At 42.9% G+C, this 26,112-nt stretch overlaps 1 protein-coding gene across 1 annotated transcript; it reads right to left on the bottom strand.

Annotated features, from left to right (window-relative positions):
- Window positions 1-320: 320 nt before the first annotated feature.
- On the bottom strand, window positions 321-25,839 carry LOC144485961 (DNA-binding death effector domain-containing protein 2-like). The gene is made up of 4 exons (XM_078204036.1): window positions 25,239-25,839; window positions 20,789-20,899; window positions 12,621-12,755; window positions 321-3,284 (listed from the first exon to the last, which is right to left on the bottom strand). The coding sequence occupies exons 1-4, from the start codon at window positions 25,588-25,590 to the stop codon at window positions 2,920-2,922; spliced, it is 963 nt and encodes a 320-aa protein (XP_078060162.1). The 5' UTR covers window positions 25,591-25,839; the 3' UTR covers window positions 321-2,919.
- Between the last annotated feature and the right edge of the window lie 273 nt (window positions 25,840-26,112).

Below are 26,112 nucleotides of genomic sequence, written 5' to 3'. Positions count from 1 at the left end.
CCCTACTCAGTGTAGTTTACATGACTATCTTTACAATTATTCACTTTTCATTTAATTCAAACTTCCTACTAGGATAATGGATACAGACAATTTTATTAAATAAGTTCTTGGGAGAAAAGTTGCTGTTATATGGGAAAAGAGCAGAGAAGTGAGACTAACTAGACTGCATTTCAAAAACAAATAGTGCACCCAATGACCTGTATTTGCTGCACTATTCTGAGTCCTGCTACAGTTAAGGGAGAATTTTGTTTGTAAACTAATTTCTCCTGTTTGGAAGTGCAGTGTTAACTGCGCAACTTTCTCCAAGAAAACACAACAAGCTTTGTGAAAATTTTTATTGAACACACACTTTACAAAAAGTGCCTCAAAACATCTGCAAGAGAGGTTATAGCCCTCACTAAGGAAAACATTTTACATTTATGTGCTTCAGCTATACTGTATTCCAACAGATATACAGAAGGTTTAGCTATACACACAAGTTTACAAGAAAAATAAAATTCCCCCAAAATCAACTGACGAAAAAAGGGGAAGGGGAGGGGAGCAGGGAAACCCTTCAAAGGTATATAGCCATTTCTAATTTGGCTACCTGAGCAGAGATGTAGTTGGTACCTGATACTAGAGGGCTGTATGGCCAAAGTAGTGAGCAACAATGGTATGCATACCACCACTGCCACTAATAAGCCACGGACAGGTCCCACATGCATTGCAGGTTGCATATACAAATGGTGTCAAGGACAGGGTCTCACCCAGCTTAACAAGATAAACTTTTGGCCTTCTGCTCAGTTTATGACTGATTTGCTACGTGAATAGCTGTCTCAAACATCTGCTTATTCACATCAATCACCCAAGGTTGCTTTTTGCTCATTGCTGGTCAACTTTCTTCTCAGCCTTTGCATTGTCCCAAGAGATTAGAAGCCATTAACTTTTGAGGAGCCAACATTACATCTTTAACTCCTTTCCTAAACTCCTTGACAAAAAGTTAGTTGCAGTACTATTTTGAATAAACACCAATAACCTAATTTCATTAAAACTTTTTGTTTTCCCCCTTTGTGAACTATTTTGCAGTTGTAAGGTTGAATGAAGAATGCCTCCACCATTTTGTGAACAGGTAGAGAAAGGGGAGGCACATGTCTCAATCTCTTCATTTCCAATCCAGAGTATATTCTTTTCCAGTTACCAAACGGAGGCAACTCATCATTTACCCGAGTAAAAATTGGATGTCACAGCACCAGGATGTAGCCAGCAGTTAAGACATTTAAAAGGCCACAGCCCACATTCCAGTGAAGGATCATTCTGGTCAGGTCCCTCCATTTCATAAAGAGCAAGGTTTCCCAGTTTCTTTGTGAAGTCTACACTTCTGTTGAGTAGATGTTCAGTGGTATCGTTGGCCATGATCTTCAACCAAGTCTATAGAAAATCAAGATCCTAACAAGTCACCCTAGTACTTGCCCCATCACTCCACAATTGAGAATTCAGTTTGGCAGCATTTTACAGAAATCCAATCTTTCTCTGTCCTTCTGGGATGATATAATTTCTCTCCAACTGCAGTATGAATTGTCTCACATTTAGCTTATAACAGAATCACAGAGCTGGACTTCCAAATTTTAAAATATTTAATTGCCTTTAAAAAGCATTACTGTCATTACCATGACAAGTTGACAGCTACAGGTATGGTCTGGAGACAGAGATCACTAGCAAGACAGCACAAGAGTGTAAAGAGACAGGATAGAAACTAAGGAGAGAGGAATGAACACAAAACAGTTAGAAGACAAGGTGTTGATGCATCGCAAATATAGGATCATTGCACTCCTAACCCCCTTAATCAAGCCTAATAAACACACACTAGTTTGGATACAGCTCAGCTCTTTCTACATGGCTCCACATTTAACAGGAGCAGTGCATTAGAATTAAATTTTTCATGCTTGGATGCTGGGTGCAACTTTGATCCTACTTGTGTTTTTCTCTTGAACAGATGATTGAAAGGTTTAATATGGCACAAACCTCCTTTTAGAATCCCCCTCCTAGCTCTGAGAGTCTGATTAAAAGGCACTGAAGCACACAGCTCACAGTGTCTGAGGGCTTTTGATCTCCGCCAAAATCAACCAATGTTCATCAAACCAGCAGTTCAGGCTTCATAAATTTCCATTTACCAACATTATCCAATTGATTTCTCTGTTGAAGGGAGGGAACGTGGAAGGACAAAAAAAAAATGAAAATGTGGACACACTAATGAACTCTTACCCAAAGATGCAAGCAAATGTCAAGTGGTATGAGGGGGCCAGAAATGAGGTCCCGAGTTAATGCCTGCAGCTTTTGATTTACCTCATTGGTGTTAAACCCAGGAACCACAGAATTCCAAAAAACAGGAATCACCGACAGACCCTGGGGAAAACATAAAACTAACTTTCTTACTGGACACAGGCTAACATTCAGCAAATTATGGCCCATGTAATTGGGAATTACGCTGTTTTCCTGCAGCTGACAAGCTGGCTTCGTGCTCTTGGCATCTGCAATTAAAACCAGGCAGCTGCTTTTGCCATAGGTCTTCACCTATTAGAGTCAGCCTTGTGTACTCAATCAGGCTGCAGGCATGTGTAAAAAAGTGAACTTCATAATCAGAAAGGCCAGTCTTAGGTCAAGCTCTACACTTCCTACCTCATTTACAGAAAATATTGTTGCAATAAACCACGCAGAAACACCTTTACAAAGGACTGCCAATGCTGATTGACTGTTTGTATTTGCACTGATGCAGGGGCACCACGTCACAAGCTCTTCATCCACACAGACCTACAGGAAAGGACTGAATAAAAGAGAGTTTGTAATAATGGGCTAATTACTTCTCTTTATTTTACTTCATATAAAGAAGTTAATTAGCTTAACAGTTAATAGAGTCAATTATTTCTGTTCCAGCTAAATCTTTCATGGAGAAATATTCTGCAGAAGGACCCTTCGGCCCTTTTCATAATCATCTTCATCTACATTGACTAGCAGCTGGATTGCCTCTTGCCCCACAGCTTGCTTCAGTGAGTCTGTTATAAATACACCTTTCAGCGCCTCCAGCAGTGAACCATTGATGTAGTCGTTCCAGAAAGCATCCAGGTAGGAGAGCTCGGAGAATTTAATGTCACAGATGATGGATCCCAAGTCCCGGCTTTTCAGGATGGTGTTTGCCTGCCCAAAGAGGTCAAAACAGCGATCCAGTGGGTCCTGTTTCACAGAGACTACATTCCCTCGGAGCACAGTATTCTGATCAGAATATACAGCTCGCACGCGTAGCCTTATGTCTGCATTAGGAAAGAAAACACCAAACATTCTGCATTAGCACTCCAGCCACAAACACCACTTTTCAGTCACTGTTAATGAGTCTGTATGCTGAAAGGAGCCAATCATCAGGAACCCTTTGCCGTCAGCAACCAAACAGGCAAATCCTGCCTTGCATGGAAGGGATAAACTTTAAAAAGGGGATGAGAATGGGAACCACCACTCAGAAGGACATGATCTGGATTCTTTCACAATGTCACTCACATTTCAACCAGTTCTTTAAATACTGGACACACAGTTCCTGGTAACTGTATCCTTTCAACTGTGATTCACAAGAAGATGGCAACTCTACCCACCCCCACCCACTGAAGTAAATAAGATTGTCATGCAATGAGCAGAGCCAGCTGTCGTTTACACTAACACCCTTTCAATGCCTATAACAAACCTGCTGTTCAGCACCAAAACATTAGGTTCCAGCCAGTGTGGCAGAATTGGTCTCAGTTAACTGGATTCTCACAGAATTAGGACATTTCCATTTTAAAGAGTTGACAGAAAGTTAACAGGATGCAGGTGGTCTTGGTAATTCCAAAAGGAATATTTCTAATACTACAATATTTAAACACTCTTTGGCTGGGCTACTTTACACCAAGTTACAGAGCATACATCTGAAATGGGCAACCTTAGTCAGGCTGATTAACAGGGTCAAACTAATATACTTGCAAATTATAAAGTCAGAGGATTGCTATTGGCAGTGTCAACTCTATTTTAAAAGCACAGGCCTTTAGATCAGAATAAGCCATGACTTGCATTTACAGATGTCTACCAGTTGATGGCACAAATACTCCACTGGAAGGTGGATGGGTGTTGTTGAGTACAGAGGACTGAGATATGTACAGAGAGTGTGAAAGGCAGAGTGCAACAGAATGAGACACAGGCAGAGGGAGATGGAGGGAGACAAAGATGGAGAAATGAAATTTCTCCTCTGTTTCAATTACTTTTACAACAGATAAGGGATGCCACCTCTTTAGAGCAAATGTTGCTACAACACATGAATGCTGCTCCGAGTGTTGATGTCACAGGAACATGCTGTGGCTGAACCACTACAAGGACATCTCGAAGTTTAAACAAAGTAACCAGCAAAGAGGAAATACCACTTTCCATTGCTCTGCACTGCACCAAGTGTATGTCGCTTAGTTACAATGCCTGACATGCAACTGACTGACTGTCATGTCAAAGTGGCTGAACACTGAACAAAGAGGACAATTTAAGAGAATTGGAAGAGACAAACACACTTCTTCCTTCCGTGAAAGGGTTTTAAATTGTGCATTCTCACATTGGCTAGTCTGTACTGTAAATGCAAGTCACCAGCCTGGTTACATGGTCAGCATTTCAACAGCCTGACCTCCAATGGACTATGTTGTTTATTATGAGCAAGAAGTGGAAGTGGAATCTAATGTTGTGGTCAAATATTTTCATTTTGAAATTGGATACTGCCTAGATTGGCTACACTACAAGTTTTCCCGTTTAACCCAAGGAAACATAACAGAAGCTTCAACATCGAGAGCATATTAAAGTTACAGAATGGTTCAGAATTTAAAACTCTAAATGAAAGCCACTGGAACCAGAACTTTTTGGAAGCTATACTATAACTTTGCTGAAATCAAAGTATGCTTTAATGTTGGATCAGTTGCAATGAGTTTCCTCGCACTGGCTTAGAGAAATCATATGGAATGTGGAACATTAACTTTCTATGCCTGGTTGAACTGGAGAATTACTTATCAGATCCACCCAGAGGCTGCAGCATAGTCTCTACAAAATGGCTGGAAATTTTGGGGACAAAGAATAGAGAGAAGGGAGGAGGAAAGAATTCTGTAGCTGAGAGAAACTGTGCCTTTATTGCAGATTTAGATTTTAGTAAATTAGAAGTCCCCTTTCAAATACCTGTACAATATTCAACTTTTACAGAGAGAAGTCACTAATGTTTGTGCCAGGATTTCGTTAAGATTTTATCTCAGGACAGCGTGGTTTGCTGTTGCTAGCTACAACTGAATTCACAGCCAAATATCGGGTGTAGTTTGTTGTTATGCTCCTAATACCAATACTTTTAGTCGCAGCTGTACACAGAGGCTCCTGTTTCTCTCACTCTCCTTTCTCTTAACAGTGAAGAACAAGACGAGCAAGTCAGTTAATACCATCTAGTGAAGAAATGCAGGTGATTAAAGGATTTTACATACGCTGAGCACCATCATGAATTTTCTTTACATCACTTTCCCCTCATGGACGGACACCTGTGGAAGCAGCAACTTGTATAAACACATCTCTGACCCCCTCCCATCAAGGAGAAAGCGGATTCAGCACGTGACATTTACCACATCAAATTTACTATTGACAAGTTGTGTAACAAATCAACAAGATAGGAGTGGTCTCCATTTACAAAGCAGATTCAGTTTGACATTTTGATGAACAATATCTGGTTACTATGAAAAAGGATTTCAGCACCCAACTCTGGACTCTTGGGGTACATTGCTGCCTTGTAAGATTTCATGGCCCGCTGGCATCTGGAAGTTATACTAACCCCCTCCACCAAATCATCAGTAATAAATAGAGCCAGAATTGCAATTGAACCCTTTGAGTGAACACTCAAGTGCCGTAATTCGATGGGAACTGTTTTTACATGAAGGATAAGGATACAGCGTATAACGACCAGTTTTCAAAAACAAAGTTGCTCTTCAAAATAAAATACGAACACATCCCAATACAATAGCCATTATACAGACCAACCAAGGGAATGGGAGACAGATAGGACCCTGAATGTAAATATAGGTGGGTACCTAAAGCAATGTCAGGGTTCAGGAGCCCTGCTGAAAGGAGCACAGATTTTTAAAGAGAGTGGAATCTCTAAACAAAGAACATATTGGAAACAAGTCATAACAAAAGAATCGTATTGATCTATATAACCTCAACAGTGGTCAGAAATTCCCCAGCACCATTGACAGCATTACACTTTTAAGACTTTGCTCCGGTTGGTTAATCTAGCTTTCAGTAATTGGAAAGTTAATTGCCAGAAACAAAGCTGAGAGTTTTACAGGCATCCACATACAAATACGAAGGTAGTTCAGAGATTCCACTCAGTCCTCATCTCTGCCAATAGTTTAACACGTGCACAGGAACCTGAGTTTTCCGCACAAATTAGATTCACAAAGCTTTGTCAAGAGCACGGCAGTACTAAAAGCAGCAAGAGGCGTGCTTGTCTTACAACAGAACCTCCATGGTTGATGTAAAATTCCATTTCTGTAGTTGGGGATTCGGGGTGGTGAAGGGAAGTCTCTCACTATTGTGAGAGAAGTTGTAAATTAATTTGCTCAAGGAATAAATTTCAGAAATCAGCAGCAGTAAGGTAGGTTCTGCACTCGCGTGCACAATAGACATTAGGACAGAGTAGGAAAGAGACAGGGACACATGCTAAGCCAAGTTGGGCTAGTTCTACAGCACACTCAAGGTGCTGTGCTTTGTATCAGCTCAGTTCCAGAAAGCTGGGAAGCTTGCACACAGTGAGATACCTGGGAAAGCATCGGTCTGCAGTGCAGCACATCATTCTGGATTTTTACCTCTTTCCAGCCCACTTCCCAGTAAGGGCATGACACTTCAGCACATTAATTACATCAAATGCTCGGTGATCAATATACTGCAGCCTCCTGGGTATGAGTGTCCCAAGCATAGCAGCTCCTTTCCCAGGTAATGCCCAGAGCTTTGAGCCCCCACAACACAGACATACTTTAGACTATTTGGGCTGGACACATTAAATCAAACCTCAGTGGATTATAAAACAGCATTAAGAGTCATTTCTTTACAAATTCAAGCCTTGCTTTTTGACCTTAAAATAGAAGCAGCTGGATCAACCAAACGAGTTGGACACTTCGGAATTTGAACTTACACCCGCTGAGTTACGACTAGGAAGCGGGTACATATCTGGACAGGAAAGCCTTGTCTGAATTTTTTTTTAATCCAGCATTTCTCCAAAGTACTTGTGTAATCCCGAGATGTACAGCATCATTAATTGGCTGTAACTTTTTAATTCTGTCACAAGGTTGTTCGCCCTATTGGATGGGAACCATGTGGTAACCGAAACTGCACCCAGAATGATGGATTCTTGACAAACACATTTCAAGACGGATATGCCAGTTGAATTCACTGACAAACACGCTGTTCAGCATTTTCCAACCTTTGGTTATTGTGGGGATACAGAATACCCCCATTCCAGCTCTGAATCTCAAGCTTCATTGTGAGAAGATGTGCACCTTAGTCCAAAAGACAACGTAGATACAGGAGAGCAGATTGCTTTGAGTGTAACTCCTATGTAAGTTGATTTCCTTGAGGCTGAGGGGACCCCCGTTTGTTTAAATTCCTGCGTTTTGCTGGTTGACAATTAGTCCACCAGCTGTTTCTTTGCGTCTACTTTATCATCTTGCTGCAGAGTGTTAACTGTGAACTGAGAGAGACAGGTTTTGACTTTTAAAACATTTCTGCCACTTGATATATGCTTCATCAACAGAACAGTTACGCATACACAGCTCAGACTATACAATTGGCAACACAGACAGGCAGGTCTCACCTTCACAACACATACCCAGACTAGATTCAGAGCAAACAGTGGCAGGGAATGCCAGTGAAGTACCTCCAAGACACATGTGCTGCATATTGGAGATAACAATGATCACACCACTAGCAGCAGGCTACTGTTGCTTTTGTGCAATTGGCCAATATTAATAAAAAAATTTCACCCATTCAACCACCATCATGCAGCTATTCGCTGAAGTGTGGCAGAACATGTGACAAACACTGCAACCAGTGCTCTTCGTCCAAGGGAATCACATCAGTTCAGTTTGATCAGACCAGGTGTTGTGGCAGGAAAATAGTATGGACAATGATAGCAAATCAAAGGGCGGACAGGGTTTCACCTTCAAGGTACCAAAAGATAAACCAATTCTAATATCTGGTTTTGGTCCGAGAATACTAACTGGTTCATTACATGGTATTCCAATCAGAAATGTACAGAAATGCCCCGGACCAGTAAAAAAAGGCTAGAAAAGGCAGTTAGTGCCTTAGCTGTTCTTATGGATGTCATGTGATAATGAGATGACATTCCCTATGTCCAGATCCTTGCATTCTTAATGCTCAATGGATTTGGCCCTGAAGTTAATTACCCTCCCAACACAACACAGTAGTAGCTTGTATGCTAAAAGTCTAATGCAAAGTAACAAGAAAACTCAGTCCAGGACTACTTTCCAACACATATGTTGGGTGGGGGCAGAGGGAGGGACAGGGCTTTCCCAATACCCTGCCTCCCCAGAAGGCCGATAACTGAATGTAATCATGAAGTTTCAAGTCAATGGCATCCATCTCAGAGCATCTCAAAAGTGTCACGACTGCCACAAACCAACTCCCTTTAACCTTGCTAAATTTTAGTGATAACCTTTGACCAATAGTCGTATGCAAATTCCAGGAACATGCAGGTTCTTTCGGAGTTAATCCTTTTGGGTGTTTCTTTTAGTAAAAGATGTGTGTTGAAACTAGTTTTATCTAACAGCAGAAAGCAGGTAGAGCCCAGGCTTCCACTCCATGGATAGGCAATTCCAAATGTCTACCATCTAGCTCTAAGGGGCAGTAGTGGGTGGAAACCTGACTGACCTCACCAGCTGTAACCACATTTTGCACAGGAATTTTAGTAACCGCCTGGATATTCACACCCACCAGACAAAAGGAAGTTAAAAATCTCCTTAGTCTGGTTAAACAGAAGCATCAATAGCTTCGTACCAACCTTCCCCCACCCCTCAGGACGTGTCACCAACACATTTGGGGGAGTTGTGAGAGTTGTTGAGATGCTCGCTTACTAGCTGTTCAGGACTTTATAGTGCAAGATAATGCAAGAACCAGGTAAACAAAGGTCACTTCATATTCTTAACAAGTGGAATCGGAACGCAGGACTGGGTGGAGGCCAGTTGCTGATACTGTTTTTTTGGTAAGGACTCAGGATTGTTTACAGCGTCTGTTTGTTATGACAAGATTGTACACAGGAGATTTCAGGGTCGTTATCAATTCCAACAGCTCCTCTTTTTAGTCTTAAGTAATTCTGGCCTTTCATGAGAGACATGGAGGGCACACTTCACAAAGTTCTTTTAATGAGAACAGGACACTGTGTTCCATCTACAGGGTCTAGCCTGGCTGTCACCTTCGATAATATGGTCACTGAGTATTTTAGTTTGCTCCCCCTCAACAAGTTTAAAGGTTTACCTTTTTTGCTATTCTCGAGTCAGAACATTTCCTTAAAGTCGAATCTTTGTCAGAGACACAGACTCTCTCTTATCACCAACCTTTGAATGGTACACCTGCAATTAAATGTTTGATCACAAAAATCCTCAAAAACACATCTCACGACAGAGGCTGAAGTGTTGTTCAAGTATAAAACAAGTTACACTACTTTTCAAAGCACGTACAACTAGATTGTACTATAATATTATAGTATAACAAGAATCCTTGGACTGCTTTTAAAGAATTAAGGCTTTTTTTGCGATTAATATTTGAAGAAAATCACATACTGCTTTTTTGTCGTTGATGCTGTGCTCGGACCTACCAGAAACTTCTGTTGTCACATCATGAAGGAAGTTGTTGTACAAGAGAGCCAACCTATGTTTTTTTGAAAGAACGTGTGCATAGAGAAACTCTTCTTTAGAACAGATATCTTGCGGATCGCTCAGAGGATAGGATTGCTGTCACGTAGGCAACATGGACACAAACAGGATCAACATATTTCACCAGACTTTTGAAAAGCAATGTTTTGTTCCACAAAATTCCTCATCATTTATTTAACACTCAAGTGTGAAAATGCAAGTAATCAAACTCCGAGGAAGGGCTCCTGCATTGTTCAAGTAGATATGTAAATTGCCAGGGTGCCTTACCGTAGAGTTACAATCCTCAATTCACCAGCAGTGACAGAGTGCTGTAACACTACAGTTAAACTCAAGATCAATATATTGCAACAATCCCAGTTCATTCAGAAACATATGCTGAAGCTCTTTGGACTGTATTGATTATTACAACATGCTCACAGACTGGTGAAAAGTTGCTAGTTTGAATGAGTAATGGAAAGGTTCAAGGGGCAAGCCTCGCTCACACTGGCATGGAGGTTAAAAGATTTGCAGCTTTAACAGTTGTCAGTACAATTGTAACTTTGAGAATGTAAATAAGATGTGCTCTGGTCCCTAAAGTACAATGTACGATTGTGTATGGTCAACTCCCACGCAGGTTGGTAGATCTGAAATCTGTCGCTGCTGGTCACTTCAACAGTCCCACCCTTAATATTGGCTCCTTTTTTGGTGAGGATGAGGTGGGGAAACAAAAGTGGGAGACGAGAACATATGGACTGACCACTATAGTGTCACTTCTTAGAACATATTGATCAGGGATGTTATAATAAAAATTGAGGAGGATTAAATTTTAGTGCAGCCAGGAACAGAATTGAAGAGAATGTTATTCAGGAAATTGAACACTCCAGTCGAGGAACTGCATCTTCCAAAATTCTATTGAGTATCCTTTAGCAAATAATCTCACAAAACGGCCTTAATAATGGCCTACAGCAGATCTGTCTGGAAATGCTCCGGGACAATGAGTCGGACAAGAAATGGAAAGGCTTGACATTTCTATTGGTCGGTGAGCTCTGAATGAAGGGTATTATAGTTGAGCCCGATTCTGGATGATATCCACACAAATCCCATTTCTAAAACAGGCCAGGAACAGAAGGCGGGCCTTTTTTCACTGCCTAGCTCTGTGCTACAAAAACAGGCATTAATTTATGCACTTACCCACCAAGGAAAGCTAGTGACATGCCCAAGATGCTGTCTGTAAGTGGCTGAACTTTGAACAGAGGAGTCAAGCACCCACCCACCAATGGGCGTAAAGATATATATGAGCTAGATATAGGTCACATGAGCAAACACGTCAAGTATAAGCATATCACTCAAAAGACTGCATACTTATTTTAAGCAGCATTGGACCGAGAGGATTAGTATGGGATTATTCACACAATACTATCGGAAGACCAGTCTGTGAGCATTTGAGTATGATCGTGATTGTTGAGTTACCCAGAGGCATGCTGAGACAGTTCAGTTCCAACACTTGCTTTTTTCTCTTGGGCAGGCTTTAATCCTGCAGTAGTTTACAGATTGCAATCTCATACTGTAATGCTTGAAGTGAACTGAGGAACATTACAAACTGCGTAGGATACAGAAAAAACAAACCTCCTGTTTCTTCAAAGATCGATACCATGCAAAACTCTGATCCGTGGATTATATTAACTTGGAACAGCCCACATTTTCAAAATGAAAAATAAAGTTTTAATAAAAAGGCAATTCAGGGTTCTCATGGGAACATTACTACAGATCAGTCCCATGCACACATTGTTTAAAATTTCTTACAAGTACAGTTCGAGTACTTCATGCAACCCCCTACCCCATTTCCAAGATTAGTTGTCTGTGGTTTTTTGATGAGAAATGATAACATTGGGAATTTACATAGCTGTGAGAAGCTCAGCTGACAGTCTTTAAGAGTATAAAATTCCCCACAGAGACGAGCTCATTGCACCGTCACTCCTCACTGACCCTCGTGAATATTCAGGCCCCACTTGTGCACAATACCAATAAAAATGGAATTGCACAGTTTTGATAATGAATTGAAACTTTGCAATGCACTTCAAACACAGGCAATGCTCCTAGGAGCACAGTGAGGCTTTCTTCTGCAGAGTACCATCCCCCTCAATACAAAAAAAACAGATTTATTGAAGTTGCATTTTGGATTGACTGATTTCTTTGAAGAATACTTGAAATGCCACTGCCCACTGCCAGTTTTTAATCTGGCACTTATTTGAAAACAATTCATATTAACCAGTTCTCTGGAAAGGGTGGTGAGGGGTGGAGTTGGGGATAGGGAAGGATTCGTAATTACTAGGCTTTTAAAAATTCATTTGGTAGAAAAGATTTCAGTTAACAGGACGTGCCTTTGCTGATGATGCTTTTACCTGACGGTCCTTTTTATCATACCAAATTACCACATTCATTCTACCCCCATATTTTCAATTTTACAGCAACTCCATTTCATTTTGAAAAGTTATTTGCAGTTTTTAGAAGGAGGTAGCACTTAGTGCCCAATATAATCAACTTGATCACTGCATATTCAATTACCTAGATTGTGCTCAGCAGAGCCAGCAGCTCCCCATCAGAAATTTTATTAAGAACTTATAAATACATCGACATCAGCCATGGAATAATTTAAGAAATTAAAATGAACTCTCAGGGAAAAACACTCACCACAGGTTGCTCTTGGTTGATGGGGAGACTCTCTTTGTTCATGGTTACGGAGCACATGCCCCTTACGTCCCCTCCGCTTACCAGCGCCTCGACCTCTCCTGCGGTTTGTACTCTGTCGTTTGCCAAGAGATGCACCTGTAAAGAAAGCACTGGATTCAGTACAATTTCCAATCCAAACATAAGTAGATAAAAATCACAGGCAGCTATCTGGTCGTGTATCTCTGCTGGCTTGAACTGAAGCTATCCAATCTCATTTTCCACGATGCTTTTCAAATACATACAAAGACAAAGTCCTGCAAAACAGAAGCCATTTCAGCCCATCTTGTCAATGGCAGCTCTTTGCAACAGCTATCCACTTAGTGCACTCCATTCCTCTTACGACATAACCAAACTAATTTTTCATCAAATATTTATACATTTCCATCAAATGTTATTACTAAATCTGACCCATCATCCTTTCAAGCAGAACATTCCAGATTATAACCCTCCGAGTAGTTCCCTGGACCCCAAATCTCATGCTTCAAAATAGCTGGAACACTGAGGAGAAATTCAAGTGAATTCTGGAGAGCTGCAGCATACTTGATGTTGTATGAATAGTGGAATGCTTGGATGGAATTTGCAAGTAAGTGCAGGACTGGGTTTATACAGTACCAGAAGTCTTAACCACTAGTGTTGTTACTTGCTTTGTATATTATATACGTGCATGGTGTTTGCAACATACAACATCACAAGAATTAAGCAGCCACCGGTTGGGACTTCTACTTCCCTTTATATTTTAAATGTGAACCAATTTCCCCAAATCTTCATCGCCTGGACAGTTTCTCATCCTGTATCCTTCTTGCTGGATGTAAAACTGATTAAGGAAACTGCTGTAGAAGCATTATTAGAATCAACTCTCTATTTGCACCGCAAGTATTTATTACTCTTGCAAACCTCTTTCCCACAGGTTTTAGCAAATATGATATACCCTGTTTGACTTCCAGGATGTTTCCACTCCATATTCTTCCCATCATGGACTGTCAGCTTCTCCCATATCATACAGCTTCTGCACTGTCAAAATAGTCAACTATTCCCATTGTCACCTCCAGACTGTTGTTCTAATGCTCACCTGGCCATCACAATTCTCCTGAAGCTTCTGCTGCCCATAGGGTTTTTACCCCCATCACACCTGCCTTCTGATCTACATTACCTTCTCAGTGCCCCAGATATGTCTTCAGTTTCCTCAGCCCCTCACTCTGGAATTTCCTTCCCAAGCCCGCTGGTTCTCTTCTTTAACTGCCTTAAAGGCCCACTTTTACCAAGCTTTTGCCCATTCTTTCCAACTTGAATCCTAGATCCATTTTTTTCCCCGACAGCATTGTAAAGCATCCCAGGCTATTTACCTAAATTTCCAAAAGCACAGGAGTGATGCAAGTCATTGCGCTTGTTAATTTACAATAGGCTCAAAATGGCAAACAGATTCCTTATGATTAACAATTAGGATATATTGATTCTGTCCTCAATAAATTGAATTTAATTTTTGGATGAAATTATGAGAAGGCTGATAAGGGAATGCAATGGGCGTTTTGTATATGGATTGAAAGAAAGCATCTGACAAAGCACTTTAAAAAAAAATTTCATTCTTTCTTGTGGTGTGGGTGTTACTGCACAGACCAACAATTATTGCTCACCCCTAGTTGCCGTTGATAAGGTGGTGGTGAGCAACCTTCTTGAACTGCTGCAGTCCAGGTAGTGGAGATATAGAGTGCTGTTAGGGACTTGGTTTGAGGATTGACCTAGGGACAGTGAGGGAACAGCCGATATATTTCCAAGTGAGGGGACCCTCTTGGTGGTAGTGCTCCCAAGTATCTGCTGCTCTTATCCTTTTAGATGGTAGAGGCTGTGGGTTTGGAAGGTGCGGTTTAAAGAGCCTTGGTGAGTTGCGTCAGTGCATCTTGTAGATAGTGGTATCCATGTGCACTATGTCGGTGGTAGAGGGACTGAATGTGCTGCCAATTAAGCAGGGCTACTTTGACCTAGATCGTGTCAAGCTTCAGTGTTGATAAAGCTGCACTCATCCAGACAAGTGGAGAGTGTTCCGTCACACTCTTCACTTGTGCCTTATAGACAGTGGATAAGCTTTGGGAGTCAAGTGGTGAGGTGAGTTACCCGTCACAAAATCTCCAACCTCTGACTTTCTCTGGTCGCCACAGTATTTATATGGATGGTCCAGTTCAGTTTCTGGTCAATGGTAACACGTAGAATGTAAATAGTGGGGAATTCAGTGATGGTAACATCATTGAATGTCAGGGAATGTTATTCTCTCTAGTTGGGGATGATCATTAGCTGACACCTGTTTGGCACAAATGTTACTTGCTACTTATCAGCACAAGCTGGAATGATGCCCAAGATCTTATTGAAAACATCTGTGCCCATATGTAGCATCCGAGCTGTTGCGAATGAATGGTGTTGAACATTCATCAGCAAACATCCCGACTTCTGACCTTGTGATGGAAGGGAAATCAATGATGAAGCAGCTGAAGGTGGTTGGTCCTATGGAACTCATGCAGTGATGTCCTGCAACTGGGATAATAGACCAACAACCACAACCATGTTCCTTCGTGCCAGGTATGACTCCAACCAGTGGAGACCCCCCACCCCCGCTACGGGTCCTTGAGGCCACACTCGGTTAAATGTTGCCTGGAGTCAAGGGCAGTCACTCTCACCTCAGACATTCAGCAACTTTGTCCATGTTTGAACCAAGGCTGTAATGAGGTCAGGAGTTGAGTGACCCTGGCTGAAGCCAAATTGAGCATCTGTGAACAGGTTGCTAACTAATTGCTGGCTGATAGCATTAATGATGCCCCTTCCATCACTTTACTGATTGAGAATAGACTGATGGGGTGGTAATTGGCTGGGCTTGTCCTTTGTTTTATACAGGACGAACCTGGGCAGCTTCCCAAATTGTTGGGTAGATGCCAGTGTTGCAGTTGTACTGGAACAGATTGGTTAGGGGCACAGCAAGTTCCGGAGCACAAGTCTTCAGTACTATTGCCAGAATATTGTCAGGGCCCATAGCCTTTGCAGTATCCAGTGCCTTAGCACTTTCTTGCTATCACATGGAGTGAATTGAATTGACTGATGACGGACATCTGTGATGCTAGGGACCTCCAAGGAAAGCGGAGATGGATCATCCGCTTGGCACTTCTGGCGAAGCTTGTTGCCATTGCTTCAACCTTATCTTTTGCACTGATGTGCTGGGCTCCTCCATCATTGAGGATGGGATATCTCTCGAGCCTCTTCCCCAAGTCAGTTTTTAATTGTCCGCCACCATTCACAGCTGGATGTAGCAGGACTGCAGAGCTTGAATCTGATCCATCAGTTGTTGGATCACTTAGCTCTGTCATGTTACTTTTGCTATTTGGCATGTTAGCATGTAGTTGTCCAAGACAGACTCCTCATTTTAATGTATACTTATGTTGCTCCTGGCATGTCCTCCTGCACTCTTCATTGACAAGTGTTGATTCCCTGGCTATGTGGTAATGGTGGATTGAGGAATACGCCAGGCCATGAAGTTACAGATTGAGGTGGAGTACAACTCTGCTGCTGTTGTTGGCCCACAGCGCCTCATGGACGTCCAGTCCAGAGTTGCTAGATTTGTTTGAAATCTATGCCATTTAGCATAGTGGTAGTGCCACACAAGATTTGCGAAGATGGGACTTTGTCTCCACAAGGACTGTGCAGGGGTCATTCCTACTGATATTGTCATGGACAGATGCAGCTGTAACTGGTGGCTTGGTGAGGATGAGGTCAAGCAGGTTTTTCCTTTGTTGGTTCCCACACCACCTGAAGACCCAGTTTGGCAGCTATGCTCTTGGCCAGCTTAGTCAGTCAGTCATGGGGGACATTAAAGTCCCCAAAGAAAGGACATCGCCCTTGTAACCCTCAGTGCTTCTCCATGTTGAAGACCACCTGTAAGAAGTACTGATTCATCAGCCAAGGGCCTGGTAAGTGGTAATCAGGAGGTGCTCTTGCCCATATTTGCACTGATGCCATGAGACTTCATGAGGTCCAGAGTAGATGTTCAGAGCTCCCAGGGTAACTTGCTCAAATATGTAGCACGATGCTTCCACCTCTTGTCATGTTAGACAGACAAGACGTACCCAGGGATGCTGCCTGGGACATAGTCATATTCATGGAATCAAACTTTACAGACAATGTCAGGTGGTTGCTTGACTCATCTGAGACAGCTCTCCCAATTTTGGCACAGGCCCTCAGATGTCAGTCAAGTGGACTTCGTTAGGTTGACAGGGCTAAGTCTGCTGCTGTCGTTTCCATCCAGTTGCATTCCTTTTCATTGACTTTTTAGCGGTTTGATACAACTGAGTGTCTCGCTCAGCCATTTCAGAGGGCATTTAAAAGTCAACCACATTGTTGATCAGAAGTCATATGTAGGTTAGACCAGGTAAGGACGGCATTATAGAACATGGTAGGTCTTTTATGATAATCATTTCATGGTCACTATCACCGAGACTAGCTTTTTAATCCTAGATTCATTAACTGATTTCAAATTCCACCAGATACCATACTCCCAGATCATCAACCTGGGCCCCTGGATTACTTGCCCTTGATACTAATTTTATCCATACATCTTCAGCATCAGGACTAAGGGGATCAGAACAGGGATCTAAATATGCAAGGATATGAGTCCTATCGAAAGGGCAGGCAGATGGGCAAAGGGGGTGGGGTTGCATTGTTAGAAAGAAATGAAGTTAAATCGGTAGCAAGAAGCAATATAGGATCAGAAGGTATAGAACCTCTACGGGTAGAGTTGAGGAATCACAAAGGTAAAAAGACTCTGATGGGAGTTATGTGCAGGCCCCCTACCAGTAGTCAGGATGAGGGGAGAAAAATAAATCTGGAGATAGAGAAGGCATAAAAAAAAGGCAATAGTACAATAATCATGGGGGCTTCAATATGCAGATGGACTGGAAAAATCAGGTAGGTAGTGGATCCCAAGAAAAGGAATTTGTGGAATGTCTAAGAGATAGTTTTTTGGAGCAGCTTGTGATAGAACCTACTAGCGAACAGGCAATTCTGGATTTGGTGATGTGTAATGAGTCAGACTTGATAAGGGAACTTAAGGTGAAGGAACCCTTAGGGAGCGGTGACCACAGTATGATAGAATTTACCCTGCAGTTTGAGGGGGAGATGCTGGAATCAGATGTAACGGTATTACAATTATATAAAAGGTAACTACAAAGACGAGGGAGGAACCGGCCAGAGTTGATTGGAAAGGGAACCTAGAGGGAAGACAGTGGAACAGCAATGGCAGGAGTTTTTGGGGGTTATTCAGGAGGCACAGAAATTCATCCCAAGGAGGAGGAAACATGCTAAGGGGAAGACGAGGCATCCATGGTTCATGAGCGGCACGGTAGCACAGTGGTTAGCACTGCTGCTTCACAGCTCCAGGGTCCCGGGTTCGATTCCCGGCTCGGGTCACTGTCTGTGTGGAGTTTGCACATTCTCCTCGTGTCTGCGTGGGTTTCCTCCGGGTGCTCCGGTTTCCTCCCACAGTCCAAAGATGTGCGGGTTAGGTTGATTGGCCAGGTTAAAAATTGCCCCTTAGAGTCCAGGGATGCATAGGTTAGAGGGATTAGCGGGTAAATATGTGGGGGTAGGGCCTGGGTGGGATTGTGGTCGGTGCAGACTCGATGGGCCGAATGGCCTCCTTCTGCACTGTAGGGTTTCTATGATTTCTTCCATGATTTCTATGAGGGAAGTCAAGGACAGCATAAAAGCAAAAGAAAAAGCATACAAAGTGGCAAGGATTAGTGGGAAGCCAGAGGATTGGGAAGCCTTTAAAATCGAGCAGAGGACAACTAAAAAAGTAATAAGGGGGGAGAAGATGAAATATGAGTGTAAGCTAGCTAGTAATATAAAAGGTAGGAAGAGTTTTTTCAATATATAAAAGGTAAGAGAGGCAAAAATAGACATTGGACCACTGGAAAATGAGGCTGGAGAAGTAATAATAGGAAACAAAGAAATGGCAGAGGAACTGAATAGTTACTTTCCATCAGTCTTCACGGTGGAAGATACCAGTGGGATACCAGTGCTCCAGGAGAATCGGGGGCACAGGTGAGTGTAGTGGCCATCACTAAGGAGAAGGTTCTGGGGAAACAAAGGTCTGAAGGTGGATAAATGACTTGGACTGGATGGACTACACCCCAGGGTTTTAAAAGAGATAGCTGAGGAAATTGTGGAGGTATTGGTGGTGATCTTTCAGCAAACACTGGAGGCAGGGAGGGTGCCAGAGGACCAGAAAGTAGCTAATGTAACACCGCTGTTTAAGGAAGGGAGGCAACAAATGGGAAATTATAGGCTGGTTAGCCTGACTTCGGTCATTGGCAAGATTTTGGAGTCCATTATTAAAGATGAGATCGTGGAGTACTTGGAAGTGCATGATTAAATAGGACTGAGTCAGCATGGCTTTGTCAAGGGGAGGTCACGTCTGACAAGTCTGTTAAGAGCTCTTTGAGGAGGTAACAAGGAAGTTAGATAAAGGAGAACGAGTGGACGTGATTTATTTAGATTTCCAGAAGGCCTTTGACAAGGTGCCACATAGGAGACTGTTAAATAAGTTAAGAGCCCATGTGTTAAGGATAAGATCCTGGCATGGATAGAGGATTGGCTGACTGGCAGAAGGCAGAGAGTGGGGATAAAGGGGTCTTTTTCAGGATGGCAGCCGGTGACTAGGGGTGTGCCTCAGGGGTCAGTGCTGGGGTCACAACTTTTCACAATATACATTAACGATTTGGAGGAAGGAACTGAAGGCACTGTTGCCAAGTTTGCAGATGAAACAAAGATATGGAGAGGAACAGATAGTACTAAGGACACAGGGGGGCTACAGAAGGACTTGGACAGGCCAGGAAAGTGTGCAAAGAAGTGGCAGATAGAAAACAATATGAAAAAGTGAGAGATTATGCACTTTGGAAAGAAGAAAGGAGGCATAGACTATTTTCTAAATGGAGAAATGCTTAGGAAATTAGAAGCACAGAGACTTGGGAGTCCTGGTTCAAGATTCTCTTAAAATTAATGTGCAGGTTCAGTCGGCAGTTAGGAAGGCAAACGCAATGTTAGCATTCATGTCGAGAAGGCCAGAATACAAGAGCAGGGATGTAGTTCTGAGGCTGTATAAGGCTCTGGTCAGATCCCATTGTGAGCAGTTTTGGGCCCCGTATCTAAAGGAGGATGTGCTGGCCTTGGAAAGGGTCCAAAGGAGGTTCACAAGAATGGTCCCTGGAATGAAGAGTTTGTCATGTTAGGAATGATTGAGGACTCTAGGTCTGTACTCATTGGAATTTAGAAGGATGAGGGGGGATCTTATTGAAACTTACAGGATGCTACGAGGCCTGGATGAGGATGTTTCCACTAGTAGGAAAAGCCAGAACCAGAAGGCACAGCCTCAGACTAAAGGGACGATCCTTTAAAACAGATAGAGAAATTTCTTCACAGTAAGAAGTTTAACAACACCAGGTTAAAGTCCAACAGGTTTATTTGGTAGCAAATGCCACTAGCAAATGCTACCAAATAAACCTGTTGGATTTTAACCTGGTGTTGTTAAACTTCTTACTGTGTTTACCCCAGTCCAACGCCGGCATCTCCACATGAAATTTCTTCAGCCAGAGTGTGCTGAATCTGTAGAACTCTGCCGCAGAAGGCTGTGGAGACCAGGTCATTGAGCGTCTTTAAGACAGAGATAGATAGGTTCTTGATTATTAAGAGGGATCAGGGGTTATGGGGAAATGACAGGAGAATGGGGATGAGAAAGGAGCAGACTCAATGGGCTGAGTGGCCTAATTCTGCTCCTATGTCTTATGGTCTTATAGCATCAAAATCCTCTATTATCTTGGCCACCCCTCCAATCTCATGTCCCACAGATACCCATCCCTCCTTGGCAATCAACTCACTCCCCATTTTCACTGCTCAATCATTCCTGACCACTCAGTCTCTACCTTCAAGTGTCTTTCAAAAATCTCTCACAAACACCTCTTCAACTTTCACATTCTATTTTTCCTACCTCTTGGCTTGATACCAGAACAGTGTCAGAAGTGCACGCTGTGGTATGTCAGCTAATATGAAAATGGAATTTGTTGACAGAATAGGCAGAAGACAAGACTGAAGATTACCAGATCGCCATTCAGTCTGTGTTGCGTCAGCACGCTCAGTATTCAAACAGCTTTCCACCTGCTCTCCGACTCTTGACACAGGACCTCCAGAACTGCACCTCTCAGGAGATACTGGAAGAGCATGGAGAAAATGAAAATACATAGTTATGGACCTGTTAATGAAACCCATTGGCAAAAAGTAATAATTTTAATTCTCAGCAGCTGATACATGATTAACCTTGTAGTTACCAAATAAATTTTGCAGCTTCATAACATGGCTGTGTTACAATAAAATCAGTATAGGAGGGAATACCAGACCAATAGGTTTGCCATCACAGTTCACTTAGTGGTGGCAGGGGGTGAGAAGATCCAATTATTAATACATATTAATTCTGAGAATTGAGAGAAATAATAGGAAAACAGACAGTGGAATTAATCGATGAAAATACAGCCCTGTTGCAGCTCTCAGTATTTTCCTTTTCTAAATAAAGCCTGAAGAAAATAAAAAAGTGGCAGACCACCATGGAATGACTCTCAGCAAGTCAAAGGTTGCACGATTGCAAACAGGGAGCACAGTGAAGAGATTTCCTTATCAATTAAAATTTGTTCCCCACTCAGTCCAAAGAACCATGCATTGAATATAGGAGAACACTGTCCTCTGTTGTAAGGTGTTGGGTTTTTTGGCTGTGACCATGAAACGTACATAATTTAAGATCAAATTCCTTTACATCTTTCCCACAGCACTGAACAGGCCATTTGATCCAACAGGTATGTGAGTGTTTATTCTTCACATGCTACAATCTTGCTCTTATTCCATCCTACCTGCTTCAGACCCTCCATATGTAGACCAGATCTGCATATAGTGCCCCAAGTGCCCTCTAACCAAAAGGCTGTATCAATTTTACATTCCTGCCATGTTTTGATATTCCATTCTTCCAGAAATAAATTCCATTACTTGTTTTGCATTTTTGTGGCCTGTAGTTTTGCTACTTCTAGTGATTAGTATCTGTATTTACAGATCTTTGCGCTCTCATTCTCCATTTACATTTCTTACCTTGCAATCCTTCCTCTCAAAATGAACTAGCTCATTTTGAATTGAATTTGCCATTCATCCAGCCAGTCTGCAAACCCGTTCACAAATTGGGACAGGATAGGTGATGCTCAACGGGCCTTTGAAATAGTTGTCCATTGCTCTTTCCCTTTAGTCCTGTAAATGTTTCAATTGCCCATTGAAAGTTACTGTTGAATCTGCTTACACCACCCTTTTAGGCAGTGCAGTCCAGACCTACACTCATTGGACAAAAAAGAAACTCATTTTCCACAGGTCTTTTGATCGTTTCTCACCTTATCTGCTACACATCCAATTTGCTGAGACCTGTACATACTGATGCCATAACTTCCAATTCAAGAGTCCAAATCATTGATATGGATTGACTAGCAGCAGTCCTAGCACAAATGCCATGAGATGCCATTTTCCACTTTCTGCCAGCCATGGGAAACTTGCCATAATCTCTTCAATTTTGTAATCATCTTTCAATCTGCTCTACTTCGCAGGAATCTCTCATGTAGCACATTTATCGAGGGCCTTGAGTCTATGTACACCACCTTATCTATGTTTACTGTTACTTGTCAAATGATCTTCCTTTTCGAAATTACCTTCTCAACCTCTACATATTTTCTTATCTAACGTTTCACTAAAGATTCCAGAATTGTATAAATCATCCAGTGGGAGGAACATGAATTACATTTGCAATGAAGGGGAACAGATTAGCTGTAATTGAGGATTGGTGAGCAAGAAAACTGGGCTGGCAGGCTCTAACTAGCATAATGCCACAAAGATGTGGCCTCAATTATTTGCAATATATATTAACAACAGACGAGAGGACAGCATGCATTGTATCCAAGTTTTCTGACCATACACAGTTAGGTGGGAAAGCAAACTGAGGAGAACACAGAGGCTGCAAAGGGAAATACTGAGTTACAGATTAAAATGTGGGGAAAGGGTGAAATTATCTAAATTGGTATGAAGAGAAAAGCAGAATGTTAATTGAAAAGATTAGTAAATGTCGGTAAGCAGAGAAAGTTTGGTGTCCTTGACTTTAACTTGTGATTTGAGTCAAAGTACAAGAAGCAACTGGGAAAAATATCTTTATTGTAAAGGGATTGAAGTACAAGAACAACAAGTCTTGCTGCAGTTATATAAGTGCTACGACTACACCCAAAGCACTGCACACAGTTTTGGTCTCCTCACCAAAAGAAGTGCAGTAAAAGTTCACTAGATATTCATGAGAAATCAGGAGGATGGTCAATGAGGAGATGTCAATCCCAATAAATAGGTCCACGTTCTCTACGGTTTAGAAAAATGCAACACCAATTCACTGAAACAAAAAAAATTCTTAAGAGGTCTTGATAGGGTAGACACAGACTGTTTCCTCTGGTTGGAAAGTCTAGAACTAGTCTCAAGAGAACAGTTGTCCATTTAGGGCTCAGATGAGGACAGCTTTCTTGGGAAGGTTATGAATCTTTGGAATTCTCCACTCCAGACAGCAGGAAAGCTCATTGAGTCTATCCATAACAAAGATTGACAGATTTCTGGACACCATATGGGGACAGGGCAAGTTGAGGAAGATCAGCCACCTTATTGAATGGTGGAGCAGGCTACAATTTTATAGACTGTCCCCAGCCGATATTCCCTACCTTCTGTTCCAGCAGCCTTTGGGGACCCAAAACTTAATTCTAATTAATTGTTAACATAGAAACGAGGCCCTCTGCTAACTTCTAGAACATTGGTTTGCTTTTTTCTATCTTTCTTTCCTCAAGTGTTGGAAACTCTCTCGATGCCTTCTACTATTGTCATTTTATATCAACCTATTCAGTATTCAATCCACTGAAGCATATTTTACTAAATAAGGAAAACAGATGGACACAATGCACAAACAGATGGGCAAACAATCACAATTTACACTGCAGCAGAGAAGGCGCCGAGTGATCAGCAAATCAACTGATTGGCCAGTGTTGCCATATGGAAAACAACAGAAAATGATAGGCTCACCAGCCTTGCTTCCAGGTAATTTCTTCATCCAAGATATGGATATATATTTATAAGACCAGAGGCCACAGCACAGATCCCACTGTGTTCACATGCCACAGTATACTGACATGATCCCTCATACTGTTGTGCATCTCCACATTTCTGTCAATTCAGTGGAACCTTATCAAGAAGGCTATTGGGATATCTACAGAAGCTGTCCACCACACAGCTTCTCAAAACATTCAACTAAACGGGTGGCAAAGTGGTTAACACTGCTGCCCTCTTTTTAGGTCAAACCAAATAAACAAACTCAGATTAAGTCAGGACAAAGTAAAAGGGGCAGCTCCCCAAAAAGAGGGAACAGGCCAAACAGAAATCAAAGTAGCACCAGGGATCTGGGTTGAATTCCTGGCTTAGGTCACCGTCTGTGGAATTTGCACATTCTCCCAGTGGGGTTCCTCCGGGTGCTCTGGCTTCCTCCCACAGTCCAAAGATGTCTGGGTTAGGTGGGTTGGCTATGCTAAATTGCCTGTCAGGGGGACTAACTACGTTAAGTGCATGGGGTTATGGGGATAGGGCCTGGGTGGGATTGTGGTCAGTGCAGACTCGATGGGCTGAATTATCTCCTTCTGCACTGTAGCATTCTATGATTCTAAATCCCTCCATTATGACATACCAATCACAAATCCTTGTAGACTCTTCAATCAGCCAATACTTGAGGAACACTACACTAGCTGCTTCCTCAGCCACTTCTGTCTTGTCAGAATGGAGTGACATTTGCAGTTTTTGAAAGGCACAATTCCTAAATCAAAATCATTTGGAAAACTATCACAATTTCCCTTTGTTTCTCAACATCCTCGAGGGGGAACAAAGAGGACCTGGAGATTATTGGTCTCTAGTTCCATTATCATTTCTAAAAACCATGTTAAAGTTCCTCCGTGTGACTTATTTGAGATGACCTTTTGCTGCTGGTATGTTGCTCTCTTCCTCTATTGTGAAGACATACAAAGTACTCAATCACCAAACATGTTATTTCCTCAATGTTGCTTAAAGCACCTTACTGCAAGCCATTTCCTTTTCTTTAAACAGCAGAAACATAGATGATGAGTCGTGTAGCAAAATTGGAGGGGAGGCAGGCAAATGAGGGAGGGGGGAGTGGGTTTGGACAGTATTTTAGCGAATCTTGCAGGCGACTGAGCGCAGTTCATGGTGCTTAGGCAGTATTTCAGCGATTCACAGTATTTGAGCATTTTAATGTAGTAGTCAGCCCACATTTGGATTGAGGCCATGTAGTGTATTGGGATACTGAGGGCATTTAGACAAAATTGGAAGGGGCATTCAGACAATATTGGAAGGGGTATTGAGGGCATTTAGACAATATCTGAAGGTCTATTGGGGGTATTTAGGCAGTATTTCACCATCCTTCTCACTCTCTCCTACCTGCCGGGCCGCTTCTCGGGCCCACACAGGGCAGCAGATCTTGCCGGCGGATCAGCCTCAGTAGGTGGAGCAGCTCCCTCAGGTTAGCCTCGTCGCAGCGGCCGCTCCGCTCCAGCTCCAGGAGCATCCTCAGGGCCGGCGGGAGTCCGGGGACTGGGCTGAGAGCCGGGCCTGGACCTGACCGCTCGCCCTCGTCTTCGTCCTCGGCCAGTAGGCCAGCCTGCAGCGCCTCCATATCGGCCTGGCTGAGTTGCGAGGCCAGCAGCTGGAAGCGCTGGTGTAGGGACAGCATTCGATGAGCGGAGAGAGCCTCCTCCTCTTGCCACCGGGCCCGTTTAGCCATCGCCGCCATCGCTCCCAAGCCTGAGGCCTAACTCCCGCAAACTACACCGATTAAATTAAACAAACCGCGACCCAGCCAGCGGCTAGTCACGAAATGACGAGGGAAAACGAATTCACACAAACTCTTCACAACCCCTGCCCAACTCGACTTCTCTCTACTCTGCTCGCCCTCACTCGACGTCGTCGTCGTTGTTGTTGTTCTTCTTCCTCCTTCTGGCACTTTCCACACTGCCCGCGCAGGCGCCAACCGCTCAGCTCCGCTCGACCTCTGTCTCTGTGTGCGCAGGTGCACAGCGCCCCTCCCCCCGGCAACCAACTCCATTATTTGTCTCTCTCTCGCTTTTGCTGCCGCTGCGCCTGCGCCGTTTGGGGGAGGGGCGGGGAGGGGGAGGGGGAGGGGCTGGGGACCTGCTCCAGGGCACGCGCGCCCCTCCCTGTACTGTGGGTCAGTCATAGTGACGCGCGCGACACCTACCTCCTCCCCGCCCTTCCCCAGTGAGAGAGAGAGAGCAGTCTGTTCACAAGAAAAAAA

Source organism: Mustelus asterias, unplaced genomic scaffold (assembly GCF_964213995.1).
Source record: "Mustelus asterias unplaced genomic scaffold, sMusAst1.hap1.1 HAP1_SCAFFOLD_255, whole genome shotgun sequence".
NCBI lineage: Eukaryota > Metazoa > Chordata > Chondrichthyes > Carcharhiniformes > Triakidae > Mustelus > Mustelus asterias.
This window is presented reverse-complemented; position numbering and strand designations above follow the sequence as displayed.